This window comes from Glycine max, chromosome 18 (genome assembly GCF_000004515.6).
Source record: "Glycine max cultivar Williams 82 chromosome 18, Glycine_max_v4.0, whole genome shotgun sequence".
Lineage (NCBI taxonomy): Eukaryota > Viridiplantae > Streptophyta > Magnoliopsida > Fabales > Fabaceae > Glycine > Glycine max.
In genome coordinates, this window is record NC_038254.2 from 57,160,015 (window position 1) to 57,174,991 (window position 14,977).

At 35.2% G+C, this 14,977-nt stretch overlaps 2 protein-coding genes across 4 annotated transcripts; one reads left to right on the top strand and one right to left on the bottom strand.

The window, feature by feature from the left end:
* Window positions 1–2,103: 2,103 nt before the first annotated feature.
* LOC100788428 (geranylgeranyl transferase type-1 subunit beta) lies at window positions 2,104–8,963 on the bottom strand. 2 transcript variants are annotated; one of them, XM_003552645.5, is made up of 11 exons: window positions 8,575–8,963; window positions 8,383–8,458; window positions 8,240–8,298; window positions 7,991–8,130; window positions 7,742–7,797; window positions 7,562–7,638; window positions 7,373–7,418; window positions 3,109–3,233; window positions 2,814–2,881; window positions 2,636–2,723; window positions 2,104–2,452 (listed from the first exon to the last, which is right to left on the bottom strand). In XM_003552645.5, the coding sequence occupies exons 1-11, from the start codon at window positions 8,752–8,754 to the stop codon at window positions 2,324–2,326; spliced, it is 1,044 nt and encodes a 347-aa protein (XP_003552693.1). In that variant the 5' UTR covers window positions 8,755–8,963; the 3' UTR covers window positions 2,104–2,323. The 2 variants fall into 2 exon arrangements, with proteins under 2 accessions (XP_003552693.1, XP_025982575.1); XM_026126790.2 differs by lacking the exons at window positions 3,109–3,233; window positions 7,373–7,418 and having other exon boundaries at window positions 8,575–8,940.
* A 254-nt stretch (window positions 8,964–9,217) lies between these two features.
* LOC100788957 (uncharacterized) lies at window positions 9,218–13,071 on the top strand. Of its 2 annotated transcripts, none has more exons than XM_003552646.5 (9): window positions 9,218–9,372; window positions 9,476–9,537; window positions 9,689–9,779; window positions 10,002–10,088; window positions 10,286–10,339; window positions 10,702–10,886; window positions 11,716–11,798; window positions 11,879–11,979; window positions 12,646–13,071. In XM_003552646.5, the coding sequence occupies exons 1-9, from the start codon at window positions 9,325–9,327 to the stop codon at window positions 12,859–12,861; spliced, it is 927 nt and encodes a 308-aa protein (XP_003552694.1). In that variant the 5' UTR covers window positions 9,218–9,324; the 3' UTR covers window positions 12,862–13,071. The 2 variants fall into 2 exon arrangements, with proteins under 2 accessions (XP_003552694.1, XP_006603037.1); XM_006602974.4 differs by having other exon boundaries at window positions 9,224–9,372; window positions 11,891–11,979.
* The last annotated feature ends 1,906 nt before the right edge of the window (window positions 13,072–14,977 follow it).

Sequence of the window (14,977 nt, forward strand, 5' to 3'; positions counted from 1 at the left end):
GGGTATTGGTAATGGGATTGACAAATTATAAATATTTTAAAAATTTTAATTCATCAAATATGAAAAACAATAAATTTGTCTTAAAAAATCTAAATTTATCATAAAAAAATGAATAATAACCTTGAATTTGGAATTCTAATTAGAATATAAGGTGAGGAAAGTTCTCATACTAAAATAAAACAAAAAGTTGATTCGAATAGGTAGAGTTTTAGAAAATAATAGATATAAATTTCATCAACTTGGTTCAAGTTGATCATAATTATTTGAAAGCAAAAAAAAAAAAAAACGAATCAATTTAATTGAATGGCTTTTCTTCATCAAGTTGACCCAATTTACTGAACACTATATGTAATACGTTTTTTGATAGTCTTTTTTTTTTTTAAATTTTAAATTATCGAGTGAAATTTTGTCCACTGCTATTTTCATTGGTTTCACATCAATTTCCCCAATAGTAAAAGATGCATTAAAGAAGTGTGTTAAAAGACTTTTTTTCCCCCTAACATCTCCCTAGCATACAATTCAAATTGCACCCTTTTACCCTCTCTTGTATTATCTTTAAAAGAAGAAGAGTTATTCTTGCTATTATCGAAAGGGAAAACAGGTGGAACTTGGAAGCATTGAACAGCAAAAAGTAAAGCAATAGTTTCATGCTAGAATTAATATACTATTTTTTTCTCAAGATTCTCGAGCAACAAAGATGTTTTATTCTATGGACAAGCGCAGCTTTAATAACTTGAAAGGTGCTGGCACTATGGAGGTTTAATATTGTGGTGAAAAATTGTAGTTGAAAAATATGAATATGTATGGTAAAAATAACTTGAAAGGTGCTGGCACTATGGACAATTGAAGATTAGAGAAGGCCAACAAAATTGACAAAGATATTGATTTTCTTGTTTCAGAAACTTGGCCCCTTGTTGTCCTCTTTTGCTCACTCACCTAAATGTCAGCCTCGGTCAGAGATCCGTGGCTGCAGCTGCACTGTCACCTAAATGAATGGAGGGAAATTCTAAACGGAGTTTTACTCAATAACAAATATCATAAATATTAGGTGCTGACACATTGATTCAAAAATAAAAAAATTCTAAAAGTGTAAAAAATATCATAATTTTATAAGATTATTTTTTCATTAAATTATAATATTTAATGACTAATTTGATAATAAATTATATTTTTCAAGAATTAATTTGACATTAAAGTTTAAAAACCAATTTATCATTAAATTGTTTACAACATTAATGTGTGTCATTTTTGCACATGGACTAAATTTGTTTTCTATTTTTAAGGAATCAATTTATCACTATATTACTATTTATCCATAACAAATACAATGAATTGAAATTTTAGATATTATTGATGTTGTTCTCTAAACAGAATTGAAATTTTATTTTAATGACCCATGTTGATATTATTTAATGCAAACCTTTATTAAACTGATTGCGGAGGTTAAACTCTAATTCTAATTGCAAAAAATAATATAAAAAACATCTATGAAAAGTTTTTCTTATAAATTAGTTCTTAAGAGCACCTCAACGCAGGTTGCTCTTGTGATGTGAACAATAAAAACAGTGCACCAAAGAATTGGAGAGAAACTAAAAAAAGGACCCAAGCCTGCTTTGGGCTACAAAGCACCGGGTGCTCTTCAATTTTGGTGGGACCATGATACAAAAGCTGCATTATAATACTATTTTATTGTGTATCTCATACTGAAATGGTATATTGTCGGATTCATTTAAATTTTTTTTAGTGAATTTCTTGGTTGAAAAAAAATTGATTGAGTTATTTAAAATAAGAAACGTGATAAGACATTATAAGAAAGTGTGAAATATTATTAAAAAGTAAATGAAAAACCTTGATGGAGTTGTTGGTTGGAGATGCTCTAAGGTGAACATTAATATTAGTCATTAATAAGAAATTTGACCACCATCATCATCATGGTGATTATTATTATTTATTATTATTCACTGAAATAAAATTGTATATTTTTTTATTTATATAATTTTACATTTATCAATCATTAGGCTGAACTTCAAATTAACATATTTAATAAACTTCATGGAAATGTAAATAAAACAAAAAAGAAAGCAATGAAAAAAAGCTTGATCTAAACAGAAGAGGCCCGATAACCTGAATTGATGCACACAAAATCACAAATACAATCAAATGAAATTGAAAATTTACAATCCATCTAAATTTGTGAAAGAATAAAAAAGAAAAGTCCATTAAGAGTGGATTAGTGCTGAGAGCTTCATATAATATGCAAGAAATGTCAGGTATAAAGGTGCATCCATTTCTGAATCTATGCTAGAGTGCCAGTGCAGCATTTTCAGTGAATTCCCAGTTCAGAACAAAGTGATTTCAAAGCAGATTCTTCCAACAAGCTGAAAGCGGTAACTCCATAGTAGGAGTGGTACAGGTCTGGATACTCTCCAGGGAATTTTCCGAAACCACCATACTGGTGAAAACAAGCACCAAAACATGAGTTCCAAAACTAGTACATTTACTGATATCACATAAATTGTCTCCCCCCTTCAGCTAGGAGAAAAAAATCTAATGCCCTTGAGGTGGTTCTAAATATAATATTTCAAGCCTACAACTACAACACAATGAATGGAAAACAGACTGATAGGTATTGTACCTTATATTGACAAGAAAGCAAAAATCCACGTAGAGCCTTACTGTCAACAAATTTGCAGCCCCCTAGAATCCTTAAAACGGCTCCAATCCTAACAAACATATGATGCTTGTCAAGGCTTTGACAACTAGCAAATAATGGAATACCATAAAAATTGATCAAGGCTCCATACTGTGCTTACCAAAATGCATAACATGTATCACTGGATTTATTTGGTCTACCTTGAAAACCCCCATCAGTTCCCTGCCTCTGAAAAGGATGAAAGAATTAGTGAATCTTGATCTACGGGAAAACAATTCAAGCACTTAAATTTAACCAAGTTTTAAGTGTTCACTGATCAATAAAGAAAAATATTCAAGCCATTATTTGAAAGGCATTTGAGAATAAACAGCTCTTGAAAATGACCTTTGGTGCAATATAATTTACAAACTAATACATCTAATCAGCTAATATTGTAAGAGTTCAAATGTACAAACCTGCAAGATCCAGTCCAGCAGCAATGGTGCATCTATCAAAGAAGATGAAGCACAACTTGAGAGAATATTATCTCCAATGAATCCCATTAATCGGAGAGATGCAATAGCACAATAAGTTGCACCTCCTGTGACACTAAAAAAAGTAATGTTGATAAATATCATTTAAGAATTAATAAACATTAAAAGATGGATGAAGATCACCTTTCAAGATGCATGCACAGGACATAAAAACCAACAGGCATGAGCCAGAATCATTATATTCATAGAACATAAAATTTAAATTGTTGGGGCTTGAGCAGAATGTTATCATTGTGCCTGTTTGTTACGAACATGAATCCTGGGGTGTGTGAGGAAAGGCCCAAAAGACAGACCAAGACACCAGCCCATTTAAAGGATTACGTCTAGGATAATATTAGTACTCATGCAACCTTTATTATACGTAGAGCAAATTAAGTCTGGTATTACTCTTACATTCTAGAAACTACTGGGTAAAGCTGCTGGGTAGTGGTTGTCGGGATATTTGGTGATGTTGAGGTCGAGGGTGGGTCGAGGCGAATGTGGAAGTAACTGCTAGTGGTATCGGATTGGACGAGGCGCCGGAGTTGGGAAGGTGAGATGTGGTCAAGATTCTGGGCACGTGCCCCACTGAGCTCAATGAGCTTTCCGCCATATATGAATTTCATAGTGAGGGTGGAATAATCAGTTAGGATAGGGCCTAACGATTTCAACCATTGGACGCCTAATACCACCTCGGCGCCGCACTGAGGTAGAACGTGAAAATCGACAATGAATGGTTGCGCCTGAATGATCACGGTGACTGCCGGACATAGCTGATGACAGTGAAGCTCGTCCCCATTACCCACGGTCACCCGCAGAGTAGTAGCCGTCGTAGACAAACCAAGGGATGTAACCAAAGCTTGGTGGAGGAAGTTGTGTGTGCTTCCTCCATCAATCAATATGCACACACCACGATTACCAATAAAGCCATTGACTCGTAAGGTCTCGGGAGCTAAGTGACCCGACAGGGCATGGAGGCTTATCTGAGCGGAGGAGGTGTCGGAAGGCGTTTCGTCGTCGGGAAATGGGGAAAGGGTAGGTTGGCCGGTATCTTGGAAAGGCTCATCGTCTTCGGTCACGAAGAGAAACAGGGATGAGGCACACTTGTCTCCGCGAGAGAATTTCTCATCGCAATTAAAACACAATCCCTTTTCTCTTCGAAGGGCAAGCTTTGCGGGGGAGAGGCGTTTGAAGGGTATTGAGGACGTAGGTGTTTTTGGTGACTGGGAAAGGAGGGGTGGAAGGGTAGGGGTAGGGCTAGGTCGAGAGGGAGCAGGGGCCGGAGATGGCCGAGGGTGTTGAGGTCGGCCGAGGGAGCAGGGGCCGGAGACGGCCGAGGGTATTGAGTAGCCTGTGTCAAGGAGTAGGGTTGTAGCGCTTGAACTTCACGGTGAATCGCCGGAGATAAGCCAGAAATAAAACAACTTAGCAAGAATGGTGCCGGGAGACCGAGAATCCGATTTGCGAGGCTTTCGAACTCCGAGAGATACTCCTGAACAGAAGAACGTTGAGTGAGTTTACAGAGCAAACCTGTGGGGTCCTTGTACGTGGAAGAGGAGAAGCGTGTGTGCAAGGCGTGGAGAAACGCAGGCCATGAAGTGAGTTGGCCATTGCGATGCATCCATTGGAACCAAGCCAGTGCCGCGCCTTCCATGTAGAAGGAGGCAATGGTGAGGCGTTCCTGGTCCGGGGTGGAGTGGTATTCAAAAAACTGCGTAATCTTGAATATCCACCCTGTAGGGTCTGAACCATCGAAGCGGGATACCTCCAGTTTCAGACGAGGAAAGGTGTCGGATGGTGACTGCGGTGAGTGGTTAGAGGAAGAAGATGGTGGTGTGCATGGAACGGAATGAGATGTCTCGAGGTGGGTCATGCGGTTAAGGAGGTCATCTATCTTACAAGACATGGACAGCTGCGACGCCATGAGCTTGGCCACTGCTTCCTCCAAGCGATCTGTAACCGCCTTTGAACTAGTGTTGTCGGCCATGGATGAAAGCACCAATGAAAGTACCAATGTCTGTAACATTGGTGCTTTCACACTCCTCCACCGCAAGCTACTCAAGGCTCAGACACGTATGAAAACCTTTGCTGATAATCCCCGTCGTGACTCTGACTTCACAGTAGGCACTTGGGTCATGGTGAAACTTCGTCCCCATCGTCAGATCATTGCTTCCGGGACCTCGTATTCCAAGCTCTCTAAACGCTACTACGGCCCATTTAAGATCATCGAAAGATTGGGCCCAGTAGCATATAAGCTGCAACTTCCAGCCCACTCCCGTATCCATCCGGTGTTCCACGTATCTCTTCTGAAGCCCTATGTTGAATCTTCAGACCCACCCACACATGCTGAACTCCCTCCTTCAGCAGTTGACAACCACCCAGTGGTCTCCCCATTAGCCATTCTGGCCCATAAGACTATTCCATCTGAATCTGGCCCCAACACATGGTCCTCGTCCAGTGGGAGGGACTCCACCCTGATGAAGCCTCTTGGGAGGACTGGGCTACCCTCAAGGATATTCACCACCTTGAGAAATGCAAAATTGGGGATCTGAGATCAGAGAAAGCCATGACTTACATACAAGCTTGAAACGAATAACCGATCTCACCGACAATCTCAGCAGAATCAGCTCTATCAATGCGATAGGGAGAGAGATTGTTCGTCGTCATGACAATGTTTCAATGTTCGTTCTTTACTCTGAGCTCTCATGTCCCAACAACAACGTGCTCGGTGCGGTGGAAGTGAAATTTTGTGAAATCTGGGTTGGAGTTCTGTTAGTACTTGGTTTTCGAGGCCCAAGTTACCTCCTCTGAAAAGAAAGGAAAAGGGAGAGAGAAAAGCTTTTACTGAATATTTCTTCTTATCATTTAACGTAAACTTGTTACATATATATGGTTGCTGCTTAGGAGACAAGGGTCCGACAACCCAAACAGAAAAGAGCAAAATATCCCGACAACCACTACCCAGCAGCTTTACCCAGCAGCTTTACCCAGTAGAATGTAAGAGTAATACCAGACTTAATTTGCTTTACGTATAATAAAGGTTGCATGAGTACTAATATTATCCTAGACGTAATCCTTTAAATGGGCTGGTGTCTTGGTCTGTCTTTTGGGCCTTTCCTCACGCACTCCAGGATTCATGTTTGTAACACTGTTACGTAACTGGCCAATAAGAACCACAACAAGCCTACAAGTATTAAACTGGCCATCATAAGGATACAGGATAACAATCAACTGGTTGGTTGACAAGGATATCAGACTGACAAAGTCACTCCTACTATGTCAATACTCGAGTGTAAACAAAATCATGATAGTAGTTATTAGAATCATATGATTTGTGATTCGAATTGCACAATTTGATATGATTTGTTGGTTTCCAGTGATTTATAATCATATCATGTACAAATGACTATGAATCTTATGATATATGAATGAATCAAAGTGATTGCTTATCATGATTATAAATTACATGATTCAATGACTCATTATTTCTAAACTTATTACTTTTCTTTCACCTTTTCATAAAACAAACGGAAAAGTCAAATACACTTCAATTGTTAAATAAAAGAAACTAAAAAAGCACCACTAAACACATCCTGTTTGATTATTCAGAAGTTCTATTTTCATTCTTATGAACTAAAGGGTTTCACATTGCCACTCATGCACTCACTCATTCTATTTTTATCCACTGTATTTGGTTGTATCATTGCTCTGTTTTCAATTATAAAATAGAGGCTTCACACACTCAGTTATTACTCATGGTTTTGTTTTGTGAGGCTTTTGGTAATATTCCAGTTAAAAATTATTACATTAAGCACTAGTTAAGAAGGCACTCCACAATCAATATTTTAATGAAAGATACTCTCAAACGTCAAAAACAATCTGTCGAGCCAATCGAAGGGGAAGAGTTAAAACTTTTACACTCTCGGAATTTCATGAAGCAATTTTATATCTCATGAAAAATATCTTCTAAAAGGAAAAAAAATCTCCTTTTTAGATTGTATCAGCATTAGCTCCTAGATTTCAACGTCCTACCAACCAAGAGCAATTTAAACATTGTATCAAACAAATCTATCATGTGATGGACAATAGCATAAAAACACTTCAGGCAAAAGATTCCAATAACTTGATGTGACTAACAGCACTACAATAACCCCTCCCACAAGACAGAATCACATCTAAACTGTGATAAATGATTGTTTCAACCCACCATGAGATTCTGCACCAGGAACTAATCCAAAGCCACCATCGTAAGACTAGAAAAAATAGAAAAGAAAAATACATATCAATTTCATTCATGTACACACACATTTTCAGCAAACATGTATGTCCAGAATATAGTAGAATCCTGAGATAATTCTCTTATCCTGTCACCAGTTAATGCACTAGCTTCACATACCTGGCAACGTAATATGTAATCCTTGGTTTTCTCCTTGTCCATGCCACTCCAGTTATCCAACATGAAACAGATGGTAGCTGATACAATCAATTAGTTAAAAAGATATAATATATCCAGGATTATTAATCAACTAAATAGCTATTAACTAGCATCATCATTTCATGTATTTATTTCTCTTACCTGCACAATACACAAACCTAAGATCTGTTTCGCCTCCAGTATGAATAGAAATGAAACTGTCAACATAGATCAGAAAGTTAAGGAATAAGAAGTAATTTCACTTAAGCATATCATTAGCGGCGTAAGTCTTGACATAAACCTGGGGAACAATATACCACAAAAATGAAAAATGGCTGTGAATTTACTAATTTAATTTCACCACTGCACAAGTATAAAAGCCACAGCTGTAATCCAAGTTTCAAACCATACCTTCCATCAGGCTGTTGAAGGTTCCTCATAGAAGTCACAATTGTTTCAGAATCAAGATTGGACAATTCATAACCAACAATTTTCAATATGGAAATGGCGCAATAAGTACTTGCCAAGTGACTGTTGTTGTGAATCAAAACCTTCAAAATTAGGAAGAAAAATCCAACATAGAGAAATCACGATCCTCCAAGGCTCCATCAACAGAAAAAAAAAAGTTTAGCACTTTAAAATTTCAAACATTTTCCATACCCCATTCTCATCTGGAGGAAACTGCGAAGTTTTGGACCCATGAAAGCCATAGAATTGTCCTGCAGCAAAACCCTTCAAATGGGTCAGTCAAAAATCAAATTTTGGAGATCAAATCGAGCCAACAAGTGCATTTGCATACATACCATCATTGAGATCAGCCTTGGCACCAGGGTGAGCTTGGAAAGACAAAACCCAACTGATAACAGCATCCTTCGCGACCTTAAATCACACAAACAGAACAAGAAAAACATGAGATTACAGATGAATAAGGAACATGGTAACAATAGTAATGGCATAGGTAAAGCAAAAACTAGGAATAGGATGATCGTGTGTACTTTGTGGAGTGAGTTGAGAATGTCAAGTCCAGAGATGACAAAGTAAGCGAGGGTGAGATGGTTGATCTCTTGGGACTCGTACGGAGATGGGAGCATATAGTACATTAACTCGAGAAACCTGACATGAGCATCTTTCTCCATAATCTCGCAGCCACGACACTCTTCTTCTGTGGAATTCATCACTACTGCTGATCCTCAAATTCACTAGTGAGAAATCAGAATCAGAAATATAACATTAAGTTTGAGCAATGCTTGTTAACAGTTTGGTGAATATTCATTTTTAAATTATGGCTTTAGGTCAGTGAATAACAAAAGAAAATAATTTATCCTATAAACATGAAGCTTCTAAGCAAGGAATGGCAAAAAAATATAATTTTTTCAGTGCTCCTTCTTTTCTGTTGGAAAGTGCATTTTATAGGTTATCATTTTTTTTAATCTTTATCTGTATATTTAAATTTTAAATCGTTTATTTATTTTACTTTAAAATAATTATATCAGAATTGAAATCAATTAATATAAATTTAAAATATAATATAATTTATATATTATATTTTAATTACAGTATAATTTATAAATTTTTAAGTATTTATTATTATGAATTATTATAATTATATATAGATAAATATTTATCCTGTGAAAACATAAATCAACTTGGGTTGGCTCCGAACTCCAATACCTTGGTTGCAGACCCTTACACTATACTAGTATCGTGTAGTTTTATCGAGCAGGTGGTGTGCACACTTCAAACCCATGAAACGCAACAAAGCGACGGTCTTGACATTCGCTGAGAAATGCAAGGTTCTGCCTCTCTTCCTCTTCAAATTTCATACCTTCCTTCTCAGAAACTTATTCATTTTCTGCATCATTTCAACCCATATATGTTGCCTTGTTATGCATGCAGAATATATTGGCATCAAACTGGCAAGGTTCCCTTAATACTATCAAAGCTGATGCCAAAGGAAGGTACCCATTTCCCCCTTTTTCTTTTGCTTGGAAAAATTAACATGTATAAAGTTCTCTCTCTTATGTGACAAAAATTATGTGGTGTGATGATCCGGTTGCAGTATTAGTACTTTGCTAATGGGTCTTTGTTGTTTTTGCATGATTTCAATAGCAAGGGGAATATCCATACATCTAAGATTAAGTACATAGTCAGAAGGGGGCAGCCATACCTTTGGGTGCCAGAAAACGATTTGCATAATGTGGTATGTTGCTTCTTTTCCCTGAAATGTAGAAAGAACTTATTAGAAGAAGAAATGTAGAAGGCTACCATATAGTGGATGAAATCCTTTTTTATTTTTTGGTTTTCATTATTCCATTACTAATGTTTATTTGTGCTTATGAGAATGAGATTAGATGTGCTAGCAAATCATCTGAATATTTTGTTTAGTTGCAAGGATGACACATTTGATTTTTGTTGTATGCAGAACACTATCATTGATGAGCGTGGTTCATTTGCTGTGACCAGCCCCTATCCAGGTCCACTAGGAATCTTATTGAAATCATTGAAAAAGGTTGTGCATGGAATATATATGTTTTCTTTTGAAACTACAATATTATTCTGTATAAGAAATTTTTTACACCCTAGCTTGATTCACTGTAAAAAGCAATAATAAAGGGTTTTGTCCTAATGGAGCCTGCTTGCAGTTTCTCATATAATTAGAAGAAATGCAGGTATAAGCTAATCGGTTGATTTATTCCCATGCTGCAGTTACCAGCACGGATTGCTTTATCTGGGGATGTTCTTCCTCTTAAAGAAGATAAGGTAATGCCACACCAATTTTGCATATTCTTGCCCTTTATCATTTCAAATTTGCTAATATAATTTACCAAAATAATGCCAGTCCTTTTTAACTGAAAATCCCTAAATTAGTTTTAGCATTGTAGCTTTTTAAAAAATAAATGGATCCAATCATCCAATACCAAAATGCTGATGCAAAATGTTACTTCCTCTTTTTTTCCTACATCTCTGTTTAAAATGTAAGCATTAGAGTCCTACTTAGTATCCTACAGCCAGGTATGGTAAATATTATGAAAGGTGGCTTATCATAATATTAGCAAGTGACAACATGCATATTGCTGTAGAGTTGTTCTAGATTTTTACTCAAGTTGTTGATCTTTGTGTAGGCTAAGTCTCTTGCAGAAAAACTTCAGGAAGTCATGCTATCTGAGAAAAAAGCAATCAAAGAGTTCACTTACACTGTTTCTGGTGTACTAAGTTCTAGTGCTAGTAGCAGCACATCACGAAGTGATAATCTCCAGGATCTATTGGGAGACAATGAAAGATACACAATATATAGATTTAAAACGAGGTAAGAACTTGTATGTTTAAATCTGTCTTAAATCTTGACCCCAAAAACATCGATATCTTGAATTGTTATTTCACTAAATGAAGGCAAAGCTCATATCTTGTTCTAGCATCTAGGTTGACTCTTGCACCAATTCTGAACAGTTGTCCGTGTACAAGTTCACCATGTGAGATATCAAATTGTTACAGAACATATACACACACTCATGATGGGAGGGAGAATGAGTATAATCACTGTTTTGTTTCCTTCTGTGAAGCTTTTGATTTTACAAATTTTAAGCTGATAAAGTTTTGGTGAATTGGCAATACTTGGTTTTGAGTCTTATGACACTCAAGTAATGGTTACTGTGAAGAGATTAGAATATAAAACCCTGTAAAAGGGTCTAATATGTCGCATTGGATGATTGGCCATGATCTTGTTCTCTGTGCATCTGCTAACAGGGCTTTTACAGAAGTCATTTATTTAGAAAGTCTTCCTGAGTTAATCTTGAGAAAATTTTTCTCATCCTGTGTTCGGTAGAGTATGATGAGGACCATCGTTAAACTACAAAAGAAGTTAGAAAATCTTATTTCTGGGAGTTGGGTTTTTAAGGGGAAGGGAAGAGGGGGAAATATTTTATTTTTAAATTAAGTGAATTATATATGTTTATAAATATAAACAAAAAATTAATACAGTAAATTGTCATTAATCTGTCTTTTTTTTCTCTTATTTTAAAAAATATCAAATTCTAAAATATTCATTTGAAATAAAAATTCGTCCTCCCCTCCAAAACCTAACTTCCAAACATACCCCTAAATCTCTGTTGCATCTAATCTAAGAGTTTAATGCATAGATCTTGCACATTTGTTGATGGCCTTGGTGGCACTTTTGATGTGGATGTTGAAGATTTGGAAACATCCAGAGCTGATCCATTAGGTAAATACCTGGTTTGAAAAGGCATAAAAGTAGTGTCTCTTACTTGTGTAACTAAAGATTCACATGTCTTGTATGTTTAGCACCATTTTCAGCGAAGATTGTTGATGGGATTAACCAAAGTGAGGCTAGACGTACGGCACTCATGCTTTTTTGTTTTGTTTACAAGGATGCTAATGCAAAGGTAACTTACTGACCTTGATTATTCTTTAGTTTATAATAGCCCAATTCTTCAGTTGATCAATTGTAATCTTCTTGATTACACATGTGGTTACAACTTACAAGATACTAATAATTTTTGGAGAATGGAAAACTGTAAAGCATTTTAGAAGCAGAAAAATAAGCAGGTTACCTGATTTTCTTATAAAATTTAAAAACTTATAGATTGGATATCTTCGTACCACAGGGTCAAGATATGTGAATGTGTGATGTATGTCTATTCTTCTTGACTCTTATGGTAGAACTTCTATTGTTTCTTTTGGTTTCTTGGTTTTGTTCCGTGCTCCTTTGATGAACTCTAAATTATGTTATCTGTGAATCAAACATATCTTAACTGCATTAAATTAACCTTCCCCTTGCATATGCAAAGAGACTATTTTCGAATTCAAGCCCATGACCAGCCTATCACCAAGGCACAACTTTACTGTTGCACCAAGGCTCACCCTCAATCTTAACAACATTAAATTGAAATCATGAAATAGTATCAACTATAAGCTTGTCTGATGACAAAGTTGATAGGGCTTACACATGTAGAGCCTATGTCTTACCATACCTTAGCAATTCCTCTATTTTTCTGTTCTTGTAGTATAATTTTAATAACTAACGAATTCACCACTGGTGTTGTACTAAGGATGCATATATTACATCCATTGATCGCAAGGGATTTGATGTCCTGGCAAAAGTTAGCAGTCCAGTTTTGAAGGATGGTATTGATGGCTACCAATGGAAAGAATTCAGGTTCATGTTCAAGGAGGAGGCAAATGATGTTGAAATGTTCTGTAGTCAACTAGTCGAAATGGAAGAGGAGGTCATCAATAAGGTTTCAACCTCTAGTGGACTAAAATAGAAATGATAATGACCTTGGTCGGATCTATTTTTTTGTATAATTTTTTTTATCAGCTATAGATATGGCAGCTACTCCTGCAAGAGACTGCACATCTTGACATGTATCATTAGATTTGTTTTTTAATCTTGTACTTTCTATAGTTTTCTTCATCAGTTATTACGGTACAAGGCCGTCACTTATGGTATAATGCAGTTTCAACTTTTAATTTTACCTTTGGTCCAATACATGCTTGGCTTGTTAACTACTCTTTTACAAACTTGATAAGCTGATTTAGATTTATTCATGAGCACATCTTGATGGATTGGTCAGGATTTTAAAAACTGCAGCTCATGTTTTCAGAAATTCTAGTTGTGTAATTGTAACCAAAGATTTTTTTTTTAAGTCCTGACAACCTCGTATAGATAGACCCTTTGTATTACATAGACACATTTTATCATTTGTAAATATTTTTATCACAAATTGATCTTCATTAATCAATTGAAATAGTATTTCAGTATATATATGTTATAGACACATTTTAATGAATGCTTTTTATAATGCAATAAACAAAAATAAATTGACCCAACATAAGAAAAGAACACAATTTTACAAAATGACAAAAATATCCACAACTTAAGGACCAATGTCATTGTCCTTTCTCAACAACCACAAGGTAATTAAAAGGCCATCTCATCCGAATTTCAAAAACAAGAATGAGAGTCTTTACACTCCTCTCGTTAGAGGTACTTGCTTCACAATTCACACCACATCTAGTGCAGTACTAATTGCTCTTTTTCCTTCTTTAAATGGCTTCCAACATTCTCTTTTCTATAATCTCCGCCTTTTCAAATGCGGAACCAAATGGGTATCTATGAATTTGTTTTCCCAAATATTGTTTACAAATACATTAACGTTGCTCTTCTATGCGTAGAAGAATATCCACATGATCGTCCACATACGACTGAGATAAATCCTTGTCGGCTGCTCACTGATGAAACTATCTCAGATAATGGGTTAACTATTTCGACAGAAGAGATGATATCAGGGCCTGGATTTGATGATATCAGGGCCTGGATTTTATGGTCCATGACAAGATATTAATTAAAATTCTCTTAAATTTAAGTATTTAAAAATAAACATAACATCATAAAAAATATATATTTTATTTCACTAAACAAAATAGCAATTTTAATAAATCTGGAAAATATAACATTTTTATTTAACTTACTTTTATGTTATTGTCTATTATTCAATTTATATTTATAAAAAAATTACTTTCACATAAATATTTATATATAAAGTAGGCATGACAAGGAACAAATGGGAGGATGGGTTGACTCTCTTGATCCCATCTCTACAAAAGGTAAGAATGCTTAAAAGATACGACATTATATTTTTGAAACCAATATATGCTCCCATCCAATTTAATCGAGTTTGAATAAATTCATATGGATATATATTTTTAAACTATTAATTATACTTATGATTTAATTTATTTTTTATATTTGATCTCACAAAGAAAATTCTCTAGCTCCATTATTAATATTTGAAAAAAATATTATTTCACATTAAAGCTTAAGTATATTTTATTCTACTAATTTTAGTTTTATTTTCTTTATATTTTTTTTTTTGGGTTTCTTTAATATGAGTTGAAAATTAAATCAATACGAATCTTGGTAAAACCTTAGGAAAAATAATTAAAAGAGTGACATTTTTTTAATAACATCTAATATTTTAGTTTAAATAAAAAAGGAGGCAAAATAAATAACAACTTCAATTTATTTATAAAAATAATATAAAAAATCATTACAAAATTCTAATATGACATTAGAGCAACTGTTTTGTTTGTTGTTGGTTTGGACTGAACACACCGGAAGGAAGGAAGAAAGAAAAGAGTGGAGTAATATGGAGCTTAAGATGTGAAAGAAGAAAGAAAGAAATCTGATTCTATGTAACTATGTTACTCAATGAATGAGTACATGCGATGTGAAAGTTATTTATAATTGTTACAATAAGGAGAGAGGACGATATTCAATACAAAATTTCATTACATTCAACTCAATTGATGAATAACACGATACAGTGGGTGTTAGCCTTTTATAGGCAAACAAAGATGACAATATATATTTAATGGCTA

Excerpts from the sequence above, each read along its gene's own strand:
- LOC100788428 (XM_003552645.5), bottom strand. The coding sequence starts at position 8,754 with ATGAATTCCACAGAAGAAGAGTGTCGTGGCTGCGAGATTATGGAGAAA. Across the intron at positions 8,131-8,239 it reads TTCCTCCAGATGAGAATGGG|GTTTTGATTCACAACAACAG; the intron begins GTATGGAAAATG and ends CTAATTTTGAAG. Across the intron at positions 3,234-7,372 it reads TCCTGGTGCAGAATCTCATG|GAGGTGCAACTTATTGTGCT; the intron begins GTGGGTTGAAAC and ends TTAGTGTCACAG.
- LOC100788957 (XM_003552646.5), top strand. The coding sequence starts at position 9,325 with ATGAAACGCAACAAAGCGACGGTCTTGACATTCGCTGAGAAATGCAAG. Across the intron at positions 10,340-10,701 it reads TTCCTCTTAAAGAAGATAAG|GCTAAGTCTCTTGCAGAAAA; the intron begins GTAATGCCACAC and ends ATCTTTGTGTAG. Across the intron at positions 10,887-11,715 it reads ATATATAGATTTAAAACGAG|ATCTTGCACATTTGTTGATG; the intron begins GTAAGAACTTGT and ends TTTAATGCATAG.